The sequence below is a fragment of the Pezoporus flaviventris genome, unplaced genomic scaffold, assembly GCF_033815535.1.
Source record: "Pezoporus flaviventris isolate CSIRO_AGI_PZ_B2104156 unplaced genomic scaffold, CSIRO_AGI_Pfla_v1 ptg000014l, whole genome shotgun sequence".
Taxonomy (NCBI): domain Eukaryota; kingdom Metazoa; phylum Chordata; class Aves; order Psittaciformes; family Psittacidae; genus Pezoporus; species Pezoporus flaviventris.
Genome location: NW_026892562.1, coordinates 440,595 through 455,590, shown reverse-complemented (window position 1 = coordinate 455,590; position 14,996 = coordinate 440,595). Strand labels below are relative to the sequence as shown.

The window sequence follows — 14,996 nt, the reverse complement described above, 5'->3', positions numbered from 1 at the left end:
TTCATGCTTCTGTGACTCAGCTTGAGAGGATCATTTTATTATACCTCATGACTTACTGTAACATAACTGTACTTTGTCTTACTGAGCTGGTCTTGAATCTGCTCCTGTTACAACTTTTAAGTGCTGATGACTTTTTTTGTTTTTAAAGAAAAATATTTTAAAAGAAAAATTTAAATATTTTAATGATGGGGGTGGGGGAAGAGCTTGGTGTTGTTACTGTTTTAACTCTACAAACTCTTATTTCATTATTTCACTGAATGAAATACCAAGGCTTATTCAGTCGATGTTTCTCATCCAGTTCTTGGTACTGTAAAAATGGGATAAATCTGTATGAAATCACATAGCATGCTGATGATGAGTTTGAGAGAGGTGAATTTTTCCGGCAGTCTTGACAATTCTGCTTCCTAGCACTGACTTTACCTGCTACTACTGTGAATTTCAGTACCTAATCCCCCAACTGAATCCATGCAGACAGAGCATGTGCCTGTAAAAAAAAAAAAAAAAAAAAAAAAAAAACAACAACAAAAAATCCAGTTGCAGGGCTAGGGCTTTAAATGGAGTTGATATCGTAGAAGATGGCTCAGTTAACCTTTAACTGGATGCTGTAAGACATGTTTAAAATGATGTTTTATTTGTGGGAAACGGGGTATTTTTGTTTTTCTCATTTTTAATCCTGTGCTTAAGCTCAGGAAGGAATTTATGTTCTTATTTTTTGTTGACCCTAGCTTGGATTACAGTGAGAGGCAGTTTGGATTAGGCTAGTCATTCTAAGCATCACAATATTCAGTGTCTCTCCTGAAACTTCAGGAAGCAGGGTTACCTGTTGTGCACACGTCTTAGTTTTTATCAAGCCTCTCCATAGATTTAAGTCTTTCTTTAAGTGACTTTGTTCTTGTTTAAGGCTTTTTCGAAACACTTCCTTATGTTTTTGCCTTTTTGTTTCTTACAAAGTTGGCTTGTGTAAAAATAAAAAATCAACAAGGAAGAAATGTAAAATTCTATGCAACATTCGTGTTGAGTTATAAATTGAAAGTAGAAAACCATTTTCTTCAGAACTGCCAAGAATGATAACAGGCCATAAATGAGATGTGGTTTATTTGGGGCAGGGGAGGGAGGGGGTTGGTTAGCCTTTTTGTACATTTTGGAAGAAGCAAACTGCTGTTTCATTGTTGATGCTTAACTTCGGTATTATGTGTATGAAATCTTGTCTAAATGTGGCCAAGGAAAAAAAACTGCAAAAAGAAAGCAAAAAAAAAAAAACACTTTGTTGCTATTCAATGGAAGGTTGCTGTTTTGATCTAGTTGTTTCCAGTGGAACAGTTTATGAAATATGTTCTATAAGATGTACATTTTTTCATTGTAACATAGAAATGTAAATATTTGATTAAAAGTGCTGCATTTTGATGAATTTTTTCTAGCCATTTTTAAAGAGAAAAAACTAGGAATTGAGTATTTTGTGTATGTTTATGATGTTTTCCATTTGCTCTTCTCCCTATTTAATTTTCAGTTCTCATTTAGGATTGGAATTTGTGAATGGTCTGTTTGAGATCATGCTTCCCCTTTCTCACCCTCCCCGTTTCTCCCCCTTCCTCACCCCCTGTGTCATGGAGAATAAAGCTGATGATTGTACCAGTCTTAAATTATTCATGATTCAATAAATTTGATGCTTATTTATTCAGATTTGTGGCTTCCCCGAACTCTTAATCAGCATTTTCTGGGGTTTTTGTTTGAAGATTTTGAGGTTCACTTTGCTGTTATTGGCTTCCTGTAAGTACTTGTGGAAAGATGCCAACCGCATCCAGGAGAAAATTTAGCGGAGGGACTACACCACTGCAATTCTCTTGCCCGTAGCTAATGTTTGCACACATCAAGATCTGCTCAAGACAAGACTGGTCTATCCATTTAGAGTGTCTCAGCATAAGGCTCAAAGTCAAACAGGACGTGGCCATCAGAATGTACCCTGATACCAGCTGGTTCTAGCTTCTTCAAGACAAGTCGCTGTAGCTTACAGGGACTGCAGGTGCAGTGTGTGTCAGGCCTAGTCTGAACATACTTTTCCAGAATGGCCTTTACAGAATCACAGACTGGTTTGGGTTGGAAGGGAGCTTAAAGCTCATCAAATTCCAACACCCTGCCATGGGCAGGGACACCTTCCACTAGAACAGGTTGCTGCAAGCCACATACAACCTGGCCTTGGACACTGCCAGGGATGGGACCTTCTCGCAGTACTTAATTTGGTGACCCTGGGCAGATCAGACTTGTCACTTAGAATAAAGCCATCACATATTTTCATTTGCAGAAAAAAAAAATGACAAAATTTTCCTGGTAACTTTGCGAAAGCAGAGTATTTGTTGGCATCACTTGGATCTCCAAGAAGAGGTCTAGCATAAGTATGAGACCATCTTACAAGTCTTCACTTGCTCTGGTAGATCTTTCAAACTTTTTATTCTCTTCTTTAGGGAGTTGATTTAAAGGAAACTTAAGGGCATTAAGCAATTCTGTTTACAGACTCAATAGAATGGTTTGCGTCAGAAGGGACCTTCAAAGCTCATCTGGTCTTAACACCTGTGCAACTAGTCTAACATCTTCAACTGGATCAGGTTGCTCTGAGCCCTATCCGGCCTGGCCTTGAATGTTTCTAGGGATGGAGCATCGGCATCTGCAGCTTTTCTGGGCAACCTGTACATTTCACGCTTTATTACAGTTTCCACTTCACCTTGTTGATAGAGACAACTATGATACATGGTGATAAATTCACAGTGACCAGTAGGAAAAGTAGGGGTCTGTTGTCCTTTCTTTCAAATAAAGAATCTTAACTGCAAAAAAAAAAGTACTGTCTTCAGAAAGGATAAATCCAGACCCTTCTGCACTTAAAATGAATAATTCCTAAAAGTAGTTTTTGGTTTTTGGGGTTGTGGTTTTTTTTTTAATTCATATTTTCTATTCATATTTCTGCTTTTGTTCTGGTCAGTCTTTTTAACTGTTCCTTGTTGGTATGTGTCCTCTACTTACTGATATAAAATGTTAATGTTGGTAAGACAGATCCACCTGTATCAAAGACAGTTTTAAAAGATTCTCTGTAAATTGATGATCTGCACTCAGTTGAACCTAAAAATAGTCTTCTTTCAACAACGCAGCAGTGCAAAGTTACTTCAGAGGGGCTTCATCTGTCCCTCCACAATAATTTGCCAGAGGCAAATAGTTTTGAAAATGTTCATGCAGATTTGTCTGTGTTGTGTAAACTTCCTTTGATTCACAGGGTTGCATGTTTTAGAAATGGCCCTGGAAAATGCTCCAGCCCTGATCTTGAACAATGTTTGAATCAGCGCTGGACTGGCACCAAAATGCTTACTATCTCCCGGGAAGTCTTCTTCCCTTTCTTCTTTCTGGCTGCCCCGTCCATTCCCCATGTTCTTGTTCTTCTGTGTGCACTGTCTTGCACGCTCCTCTTCACATTTGTTTTTTTCCTTTGCATCATCTTGTCTTTAACCTTTATTACCCTGCTTTTCTGTTTCCAGCATCCTATTTTATTCTTATTTTGTATCCTTCCTGGATCCACCTCATAATTTCTAAGAGCTGTTGGATCAGTGCTGACTTCTTTTCCGCAACAGAAAGGGAAATTCCTTGGAGTCACTTATGAACTCGGGCACAGCCTGTGACGTGTACTTCCACCCTTCGCTGTCCGCTGACCTTTTCCAAGAAGTTACTTCAAGAACCAGAGAGGAAATGCCTCCTGACACCCTTAAAGTTCCCATTCTCTCTTCTGCACTTTCTGTGCACAGTCTCATTTTACCACTTTATTAACATTAACGATTCTGATATTAATCTCTATGTTAACTGTAATAACTGAGTGCTTAGGGTATGGAAACACGTACTCATCATTAGTTTCTAGCTTTTAATGCGGACAGTCAATCTGATTCTCTCTGCTTCTGCTCTACAGTGTAGAAGAAGACTTTTGTGAGAGAACTGAGCACAGCAGCTGAGGATAACTCATTTCTGCCATTGGCAGAAGGACTGACTGTTGGCAAATCCTTCCCCATCAACATCTCTGTTTGCTTAGCCACATAGAGAAATCCATGTTCTTCTCTCCTTTCTTGATCATAGAATCATACAGTAGGAGAGACCTTTAAAGATGGTCTAGTCCAGCCCCTTTGTGATGAGCAGGGACATCTTCAACTAGACCAGATTGCTCAGATACACAAATACTTCTGATTTTCTCAATTGCTGGAGACACAAGGAGACTGAGTTACTTACAAGGGGTGGAGACCATGCTCTGGCTAAGCATCTGTAATTCTGCCTCCTGCTCCTATAAGATGTTCACCCATGCAGGACTGGGCAATTAGGAGGTGTGAATGACCTTAACATGAGATGGGATCCACAGGCAGTTGGGAAGAGGTTGTGCTTCCAGTGAGGTTTTGTAGTAATCCTGCCTCAAAGACCACTGTACATCAAGGAGTTGGTGATCCTCGTCACAGTTAACTTGAGTATGCCCAGGCCTATGCTGTGCCCTATGCTGCAAGAACAGCCTTGCCTTCAGACTGGTGTTGTGCTGCACAGATCCCTTGTCCCTAAGACAATGGACAATGTGTTGCCCATGCAAACCTCATGAGGTTCAACGGGGCCAAGTGGAGGGTCATACATGTGGGTTGGGGCAGCCCCCAGTCTCAATACAGGCTGGAGAAAAGCAGTTGAGAGTAGCCCTGAAAAAGACCTGGGGATACTGGTGGGTGAAAGACTGGGTCTGAGCAGGCAATGTGTGCTTGTGGCCCAGAAGGACATTCATATATCAGGCTGCATCCAAAGGAGTGTGGCCAGCAGGTCAGGGGAGGTGATTCCGCCCTTCTTCTCTGCTCTGGTGAGATCCCCCCTGCAGTCCTGCATCCAGCTCTGGAGTCCTCAGGACAGGAAAGACATGGACCTACTGGAGAGGGCCCAGAGGAGGGCCACAGAAATTGTCAGAGGGATGGAGCACCTCTGCTATGAGGAATAGCTGAGAGAATTGGGGTTGTTCAGCCTGGAGAAGCAAAGGCTCCAGTGAGACCTTATTGTGGCCTTTCAGTTCTTTAAAGGGACCTATAAGAAAGAGGCATTCAAGGCCAGGCTGGATGTGGTTCTGAGCAACCTGAACTAGTTTGAGATGTCCCTGCTCATTGCAGGGGGGTTGGACTGCATGAGCTTTGAAGGTCCCTTCCAACCCAATCTATTCTATGATTCTATGATAAACTCAGCCAGCCCATACTAGCAAAGGAGCCTGAAAGCATCTCCTGCTGAGTACCAGCCACCAGCATCTCCTGCTGAGTACCAGCCACCTGTGTGTCCTTGCCCTCATCTAACCATACAGCCAGACGTTCTCATGAGTACATCCTTTCTGTTTAACAGCAAAAATGTTGAATAGAGTTGTTTTGTTGTATGTGGAGTGGAGGCCACTTTGATGCTGCACCACTTGAGACTCCCACCATCTAAGGATACATAAAATTATCTCTGCTATTCTCATCTTACAGTGTTTGCTCTAACAAATAGCACTTTGATACCTTATTGAGTCCAAGTGCCTTTCTTACAAGGATCATAATGAGCTAGCACCAACCGGTGCAAAATAGATGTTAGGACACCAAGCCCAAAACCAGTGAGGGAAGAACAACCTCATAAGCTTGGGTCTGGGTGAGCTACTAAACCTCATCCACAGCAGTAACTCTGGCAATGTCATTCCACCATTTTCAGCTTCCTGCTCTTTGCCCAGTCCCCTTACCATCAATCTATTTCTGCACAGCAGTGCCATCAGGTTTCCTGAAGGCATTGAGGACTGCTTCATAGAATCATGGAATCACCCAGGTTGGAAAAGACCCCTAAGATCATCAAGCCCAACCATTCCCCAGCACTGCCAAAGTCACCACTAAACCATGGCACTGGGGGCTTTGTCTACACAGCTTGTGAACACTTCCAGGGACGGTGACTCCACCACTGCCCTGGGCGGCCTGTTCCAATGCTTGAACACCCTCTCCGGGAAGAAACTGTTCCTAATCTCCAGTCTAAACCGTCCCAGGCACAGCTTGAGGCTGTTTCCTCTTGTCCTGTCACTTGTTCGTTGAGAGAACAAATCAAGAAAACAGATAAGGTTTCTGCTCTTCACACTGATCATTTCAGGCCCAGCTATGTGCCAGTGCATGTGCGTGGATCAGGGAGGAGAAGAGGCAATACAACCAGGAGGAAGACTCTGCCTTGTTCCTCTTGACAACAGTAGAGCCCATAGCTGTTGTGTCAAACTCTCCCTGAAACTTTCCAGGCAAAGATCTTTAAATACCATCAGTGGTTTTCAGGCCTGAATTTGAGTGTCTTTGTAGAAGTCTCTTGTATTGAAACAACAGGATTAGAGCTGGGTCACTAGAGGACAGAGCCACAGGCTCGATGGAGCTCATCCAGAGAAGGGCAATGGAGTTGTTGAAGGGCCTGGAGCACAAGTGTGATGAGGAATGGCTGAGGGACCGGGGGAGGGTTAGTCTGGAGAAGAGAAGGCTCAGGGGGGACCTTATCACTCTCTGCAATGGCTTGAAAGGATGGATGGATGGAGCCAGGAGGGGACTGGTCTCTACTCCCAAGGAACAAGGAAAGAGTAAACTTCCTCAAGCTGCACCGGGGAGGTTTAGACTGGATATTAGGAATAATTTCTTCCCTGAGAGAGTGTTCAGGCACTGGAACAGGCTGCCCAGGGCAGTGGTGGAGTCACCATCCCTGGAAGTGTTCACAAACCATGTAGACAAAGCCCTCAGTGACATAGTTTAGTGGTGACCTAGGCAGTGCTGGGGGAACGGTTGGACTTGGTCATCTTAAAGGTCTTTTCTAACCTGGCTGATTCCATGATTCAGTGAAGTCTGGTTTTCCTTAGGGTGACGGTTTAGCACTGGTGGGGGTTTAGCGCTTCATGAGCCTCACTGATTGCTTCTGGGAACTACAGCCTTGCATCTTGGGCGGTATTTATTTAAGGTGATCTTCACGTTCAAAATTCCATGGAGGGCATGTGTTCTTCAAAAGAGGCAATTTGTTTTTTTCTCCTCTTTTTGGCTCAACTGTGGTGTTCCCAAGCTCTATGGTACCAAAATGTAGGGTGGCTGGAGAGGACTTTTTGTTAGGAAAGATTATTTCATACAGATGGGATAAACATTCTTTGCTCCATATGGTATTAACCTTTGGGGCTTATTAGATGATTTCCACACCTATGGATAAGTGTTTCTTCCATGGGCATATGGCAGTATTAGCACAGTGCTCCTGGTATGGGGCTGTGTAGGAAGCTGCCTGCCTTGTCTGCCATGGTTTTGGCACAGGTGAAAACACTTCCAGCTCTCCCAGTTGTGTGGGACACTGGTTGAGCAGCCTTTGAGCTAAGGAAGGGACTAGAGGGGCTGGGGCTGTCATACAGCAGATAACAACACTACAGGCTCCCTGAGAAAGGGATTTTTCTTCTTCTGCTGTCCAAAAGCTTCTCTTCCATGCTGGAGAAGATCAGAGTTCCAGCAGGTACAGATGTTGAACCAGCTGGTTTCTTAAGGGGTAAAATAACGCTTCTAGTCTTCAAACTGCAGCATCTGAGAAGGGTGATGCAGGCCAATTGTCCACACTCTGACCACCCTGGACAATAATTGGAAGGAAGAAGGAGAGTCAGAAAGGCTTTAGAGGGGAGCACAAGACAGCATCAGCAGAAATCAAGTTGCATTTAAATGCAAGGAGGGGAAGCTGTACTCATTTTAACTGTAGAAAGTCTATACTTGGGTCAAGTTGCTTCCTAGTTAAAAGGCAGATAGATGTTCTTGTAAGGTTATTTAATTTGAAGCTGTTAGATTCTTATTGAATCACTATACTGTTGATAAAAGGTAGTTGTCTTTTCCTTCCCTGTTTGGCCCCAGACAACTTACAACAACCTGTAAACTAGAAGCAAGTATTACTGAATTATCAAATTTAGAAATCTACTTTTTGTTTTTATTTGACAATCATTCACTTTATTATATATTTAAAGTCTGTACATGGTAAAATACAAAATAAAAGCATTTCTTTATAAGTTACACAATCAAACAGCTACATTTGTCTGTAGTTTAGCTGTCAGAGAAGCCTTGTTGAGCTGTCATTATATTCATTCACAATAACCTTGGTATAAAACATCCATACAGAGTAAGTGTACAAAATAGTGTACAGTTCATATAAGCTGTGCAAAGACAGCAAAGTTCAGTCAAAAATCAAAGAGGCATATCCACTTTTCTCTGTCCACACCATGGATAGCAGAAGCAAAGTGGAAAATAAGCAAAAGCCTGGGGGGGGATGAAAAGGTGGGTTAGACAGTGCTTGGGATGTAGTATCAATGTATAAATTACAATGAAAAATATATAAATAGATAAGGCTTCCATTATACAAGGCACGCTTAGATTACACCTTAGAAGTTATTCCAGGGGTTTTAATGGGTCTGTTGGACAAGTATATTGGGGGAGAGAAGGGAAGCAGTGTTTGATTTGTGTCCCCCTGTGTTTACTTTGAGGGAGGGTTGCGACATCAGACCAGTCCCTGGGTCTTTGAAATCTTAATAGTAGTTGGAAATTCACTTGAAAGGCAGTAAAAATGGCCACAACATCTATATTGTATTTTTTGTTGTTTCTTATCTGAGGGGAGCAGGGAGTTTCCCTCCCAAAAGGCTACACTTTCCTCCCTGCCATGAAGCAAGGAGCTGCTGATGCCTGGTTTGGGGAGAAGGGTTATTGAGCATATGTTGATTATAAAGCAGCCAGCGTTATAAAAATGGTAGCAGATGTTATGAATATGATAACCTCCACATGGGGCAAAGAGTAAGGAATACCCATAAGTAGGAAGTCTTGCAGCTATGTGATAAAGAACCTGCACTGGTGAAGCATGTGGACGATTGGGTGGGACATCACCTCTTCAATTTATAGCACTTGATTTTATTCAAATCTTTGCAATGACCACATGTGATGGTTGGGGCAAGCAGGTGATTTAAGAGACTGTTATCTCCTCTTCTTCCACTTCGCCTTCATCATCCTCTTCCTCTGAGTCTGAGAAGTCTGAAGGTTTGCTGGGACTGCTAGAATGGGATGGAGAAGGAGACATGTGGGAGTCCAGTCTGTCCCTCAAGTGTAGATGTTCTGGGGACTGGTGGTAGCTTAAGGGATGCTGGGGGCTGGGTGAGCACACAGGGAGAACTTCTTCTTCCTCTTCCTCCTCTCCTGAACATTTCTTGCCTACATCACTGAGGTCTGGGTGAGGGTTGAACTTGGTAGGTAGGGTCTGCTCTCTGCAGCCACCAGAAGATAGGAGCTCTCTTTCTTTGGAGTTCCTCCACTTCATCCTCCTGTTCTGGAACCAGATCTTCACCTGAGGGATGAAGTGACACAGGAATGAAACAGTTCAGTGAAACAGGATCCAAAAAAAGGCCTTTGGTTGCCCCCTCAATACTGTGCTCATGCCCATACTGAAGCTAGCAGGAATGACAGATCCTGACCTTTTGGGACCCTAGGAGATTGGTCAGGGTAGGTAACAATACCACGGTCTGTCCTGTCCTAATCAGCCAGCTGGGAATTTTGCAGCTGTTTTGGCTCTGTTGATGCTCATGGCTCTGCAACTTGCTTTGTGCTTTCTCCTGGTCACGGACAGTTCTCCCTGCTCCCATCCCCTTCTCCCAAGCTGATCCCCGGGGTGGAGAATCCAGCTCCCCACTTCATACCCCCCTCACCTGTGAGTCCTTGAGCCCCAGCTTGGCTGCCAGCTTCTTCCTGTCAGGTTTGCTGATGTACTTCTGCTTCTGGAACATCTTCTCCAGTGCCTTGCGCTGCACGTCGGAGAAGACAGCTCGACGTAGCATGCCCCGCCGGGGTTTGCCACGGGCGGCCAGTGGCCAGGAGAAGGTGCCGGGGATGGGGACCACGGTGGAGGCAGCTGCTGAAGGTGGGGGACACACAGCACTGAGCAGAGCAAGACCAGCCCCCCACTGCCCCCTCCCTGCCCTTTGGGAGGGCAGCCATCAACCTGGGGCTGTGAAAAGGAGCTTTAGTCTTAACTAAGCACCCCCTTTCAGCCAGTGATTGCTGGGATTAGATTTATGAACTCAAATGTGTAAAATGGATCAATAGTGGCTGGTTTTGTTGAGAGATTCAAAGGTCTCTGGCCTGAAAAGGCAAAGTGAGGCGTACCAGCTAAGATAGAGGTATAATAAAACATCTTTCCCTCCTGCTCAGAAGCATTGGATTATTTTTTTTTCAGGCCCTTTTATTTCAGATTCTTTATTATGCTCGAGATGAAAATGAGGACTTTTCTGATTCCGAACAAAACCGTTCCTCTTCAGATGCAGTTTTGATCAATCAGTATTCATCTTTTTATATTAATCTCTTCTCCCCTCCTCCCTCCCCCAAAGTTGGAGAATTGAATCAGAAGACATGAAAAGTAACAGCTAATTAGCACATTGCCTGGTTCCCAATGGCATTGGTATGATAAAAAGGGCAGAGTTTCGTCTTAAAAAAAAAGGGGAGGTGGGGGGATGGGGGGGGGGGGAACCTCCCCAAGAGAAACAGAGACGCTAATGAAGCGTGAATGGTAATTGTGTAGTAATGAACTAACAGAAAAAGACTGAGGACAAGCAGCTAACGCCATATATTACTGGAACAAAAGAGATTTACACTTTCAAACTAAACACAACGGCATGCCAGGCTCCTCGGGAGAATACTGATGGCACAATCGTCTCTTTCCTCAAATCATTTTCATTAAATGGACATGAAAAGCTATTTATAAAGCTCAAGTTGTTTTTGTTAGGCTATTCACATGCTGGAGAAAGGAAGCAAATTCCATTATCCGGAGGATGAATGGAAGAGCTTGAGTTATTTTTTTTCCCTCCCCCTGTTTTCTTTTTTAAATTAATAGCTTGTTTTTGTAATTAGATTTTATTTTAATTGCTCTCTCGGCATCATAACACTTCAACGCTGTAAGAACCTCAGACACCCCCACCCACCCAGCCATAGCTTGCTTTCTCTCAGGTACCAAGCCGTTTGAACACGGCGGACGGGCTGAGGGAGAAGCGATGAAGTGAGGTAAAGGAGGGAAGGGTTAGCCCGCGGTGAAGACGGAGGAGAGAAGCCTTAACAGTGAGCTCCATGCCCCTGTAACCGCCACCAACCCGGCGGGGGATAAAGGGTTTGGGATGGTTCTAGGGAGGTACAGGGCGGGGAGCGGCTGACGGGGAACGAGGAGTGCAACCCCGCCAACACCCCCCCCTACCTCCTGCCACCCCTCCGCCGGCTCGGAGCCGGGGCCCGGGCCGCTGCGCGAGTGGGGAGCGCAGCAGGGAGCTGACCGGTCCCTCGTGGTGCTGAAAGCGGCGGCGCGGCCCCGGGAGGAGGAGGAAGCAGTGGAGCCTCGTCGCCTCGGGACCGTGACAATCCTGGTTAATTTGCCCGTCAGCGGGCGGAGCGGGCAGGGGAATGTCAAGCAGTCACTGCCTATGCTAAATCGGGCATCAAATTGGCGCGCCTGACGGGTGAATGTTGTACTCCTTCCAACCTCTGACTAGAGCGTAATCCCCGGGGGGGACACGGACTGATGGAGAAATATCATCGAGCTGTGCCCGGGAGGGGAGAAGGGGGGTCCACCCTTTCAAAGAGAGACTTTTAAAGACCTACCTGGGAAATAGGAAGATCGGATAAAGGGCTGGAAGGATCCTTCAAAGTACGGGAAGGAAAAAGTCTTTGGAGGGACGCTCTGGAGCAACGCAGGAGAAGTTTCTACTAAATAAAAGAAATTAAGCAGAAGGTTACCACCGGCTGGAGTGGGTACGGTTGGGGTTGTCACTTGGTCTGGGGACAGATGCAGGTGGTGATTTTCAGTCCCCCAAAATAAAGAGCCAGACTGAGCCCTGGGGAAAGCAGTGCTTTTGCTGCGATGGTTATGCCAGCAAAGAGGCACCCGAGAGGGCAGAGTCGGTCGGGAGCCCTGTTGACACCCCCGGTGTCTGCCCCCCACCTGCCCGCTCCTCTCGTCCGACCGATCGGCCGTCTGTCAGCGCTGCCCCTAGTTCTTAAATACGGGCGATGCAGAGGGGCTGTGCTCGGTCCTCCCCTCCCTTCCTACCCTTGTCTTCCTGCTCTCCCGCAGGCGGTGGGTTCCGCGGAGCCGCGGGGATGGGAATGGGGGAGTCCGGGAGCCGCTTACCGGCGCGGGGAGCAGAGGAGAGGATGGCGTTGACTCCAAACTTGAGGAAAGTGGAGTCGCTGCTGGAAGTCTGTGGCGAGCAGATCCTCCTGGAGCCGGCGGCTGGGTTGGTCAGCTCCGGAGTGCCCGAGTCCGTCCTGGCCGCCGCGGCGGGGGGGGACATGCTGGCAGGGGGAGCAGTCCTGGTGGGCAGGTAGCTGGTGGGCCTGCTGATCCGGATCAAATCTTCTATCAGGAAGCTGGAATGGCTGGAAAAAGCGGACTGCAGCGACTGCGGCAGGGTGAGGGTTGGGGTCGGCCGGAGGAGGCTGGGGTACACGGCCGGTGGAGCGATGAGGCTAGGGAACATCATCACCGGGGCCGTCCGCGGAGCGGGGTCGGGGCCTCTCCCCTGTTTGTTTATTTGTCTGTCTGCTTTTTGTTTTCTGCTTTGAAACCCCTTCTAGTAAAGATCCTGCTACAGCGAGCCTGTCGGGGTTCTCTCTGCCCCTTCCTCCTGGACGGTGGGTTTTATACTGGTCAGCCCCGCTGGGGCTCTTTCAAAAGTGACAGCCCCAACAATGGGGTTCAACAAAGTTCTCCACTTGAGCTTCATTCAGGGTGAGCTCCGGGCTTCTCCATTGGTCCGGGACTGCAATTTATGATTGGATTAGACTTCATAAGCAACCGGGGCACAATGGCCCCGCCACAAAGAAAGTGTAGTCATCAATTTTGCATATTGACCGCCTCTTTGGAATACAGCTCCAAAGGCTCCCAGCAGGGTTTTGTTCAGAGGCAACACACACAGGCTAATTAAATGCCTATTTAAAAGTTTCGAATGACATCTTGCCTCTTAGAAAGGGAATTATTTAAAGAAAGCACTAAATTTATTTGCGGCTCCCCTGCTGAGTTTAGGAAATAAATCAATAAATATTCATATAAACTTATCTGCCGGCCCTCAGAAAAGCGCGGGGCTTGTGCAATAGAAAATATAAATTAGAAAACGTGGAACTAAGCCCTTTTGGGGGGGCAATATTCGGGGAGCGGATCCTACCGTGGGTTGAATGTGTCCTGTGCTTGCTACTAGTGCACTGCAAAATTTGTGCTTGTAGTCTGGGTTATTTTTCTATCTGCATCCCAAAGGTCCGGTATAAAGCGAATTTGGGTGTTAAGTTTTACTTTGAAGATCGTGGTGTCCTAAGATACTTGCGTGCGTGTGCTCAAGTGAGAGGCTTGCCTGTATCGAACTGAAATATAAACCTTACTGCAGCTGGGTAAGGACTCTGCTCCGAGAAAATCTAAACCTTGAACACAGAAAAGATCTGAAGAGCTTTGTGGGACTACAGCAGCCCCCTCAGTTCTGTCTGTTGGTCCTTTTAACCTGAAATATAGTGGAAATCCCTCCCCTCACACCGTGAAAATTAAGACACTGTTGTAGCATTTGCATCCTTTAGGGTAAAGCAGCCTGAACTAGTCTCGGGTTTATTGGTGATGGTGGCTCGAAGCCTTCTCGACGCTGCCAAATTCACCTGAAGTCGCTTTTTCTCTGCGTGCTTGTGCGGGATTGCGGGGGGTGCGTTCAGATCGGTGCTGCCGAGAACCTAAACTTTGGTATGGGAGCCAAATGACATCGTCTTACCGGAAAAATAGAAAATAGTTTGGGTTTTGTTTGGTTGGATTTTTTTCTTTTTTTTTAATGTCTGAGGTTTTGTTTGTAGTGGCAAATACGGAAACAGGCGCGTTTCCTTTGGAACTGGGTGATGAAAGCAACTATTGAGAGTGGCTTTACCTGATTTCTCTGTTAAAGCTCATAACAGATGTGTTAAATGTCCTATGTTTTAAAAGCGCCTTATTCAGCCTTTTGGTGTGGCTGAACCTTTGCAAGCAGAAGTGTGCAGCTCAACCATGCAGTCTTTATCCTATTAACCATGAACTAACTGTCACCTTCAGCTGTTTTCCCTTTTTATTTTTTAACACAAAGCTTTCTCAAAAATCTTATTAACCAGCTTTATTTCTCTCGATGGTTTTTGTCCAGACGTTTTGTGTTGATTATCTCCATGTCGATGCTTTAACCATTCAATAAAAGTGCATCTGCGATTTATATCACATTAGGGAAGAAAGAAAGTCTGTTAAATCTCTCCCTTGGTTCAAATTAAAAAGGTATTTATTAGGGGGGTCGGAATCAGCCCTAGAAATTGTATGATCCTGACAAGCTTTCCCCGTGCTTTACGCTGGCCGCCAGCAGTTGAGCATCTGCAGAATGTCCGCAGACCTTTTATCACTTGGAAATCAAATCTCGCTGGAGTCCGGCGTTCTCTCAAGCCTGTTGTTACAAACGACTGCTCTGAAGGTGTTAATATAGCAAGGGAGTGGGAAGGTAGGGAATGGGAAAAGCAAACAAGGCTTTCCCAAGAAAATAATTAACAGGCACCCCCCCATCTCGCTCCCTCCCATCCCGGCATTTCCCGACGCTGCAGCTCCGGGAATACTCCGGGTTTTTTTACAGTCGTTATACGTTTCCTTTGAGATGATGTACTCCTTTCTCTACATATACATCGGGGGCATTTTGCCTCACTATAGACCAACTGCTGCTAATTTCTCTGGTTTTAAGAAAGAGGGTCTGACACTTTCTGGAAGGTTGGGTCAAACGCATGCTGGGGCACACGTGGACCCCGTTCCTTTCGATGCGTTTGAGCACACTCATAAAGAATTCCTTAAGCACCAAGGCAAAAGTGACTAGACATCTATTGAAAGGGAAGATAGACCATAAGAAACCAAGAAATCAGACGAAAGGATCTTATTTTAAGTGATCTCCTTTGGAAGTTTCT

The 14,996-nt window shown here is 45.6% G+C and overlaps 1 protein-coding gene across 1 annotated transcript; it reads right to left on the bottom strand.

Moving 5' to 3' along the window:
* Positions 1-8,527: 8,527 nt before the first annotated feature.
* DBX1 (developing brain homeobox 1) lies at positions 8,528-13,133 on the bottom strand. The gene is made up of 4 exons (XM_061453079.1): positions 12,190-13,133; positions 11,661-11,762; positions 9,725-9,927; positions 8,528-9,366 (listed from the first exon to the last, which is right to left on the bottom strand). The coding sequence occupies exons 1-4, from the start codon at positions 12,539-12,541 to the stop codon at positions 8,989-8,991; spliced, it is 1,035 nt and encodes a 344-aa protein (XP_061309063.1). The 5' UTR covers positions 12,542-13,133; the 3' UTR covers positions 8,528-8,988.
* Positions 13,134-14,996: the final 1,863 nt, after the last annotated feature.

Excerpts from the sequence above, each read along its gene's own strand:
- DBX1 (XM_061453079.1), bottom strand. The coding sequence starts at position 12,541 with ATGATGTTCCCTAGCCTCATCGCTCCACCGGCCGTGTACCCCAGCCTC. Across the intron at positions 11,763-12,189 it reads CTCCTCTGCTCCCCGCGCCG|AAACTTCTCCTGCGTTGCTC; the intron begins GTAAGCGGCTCC and ends TTTATTTAGTAG. Across the intron at positions 9,367-9,724 it reads TGGGGCTCAAGGACTCACAG|GTGAAGATCTGGTTCCAGAA; the intron begins GTGAGGGGGGTA and ends TTCATCCCTCAG.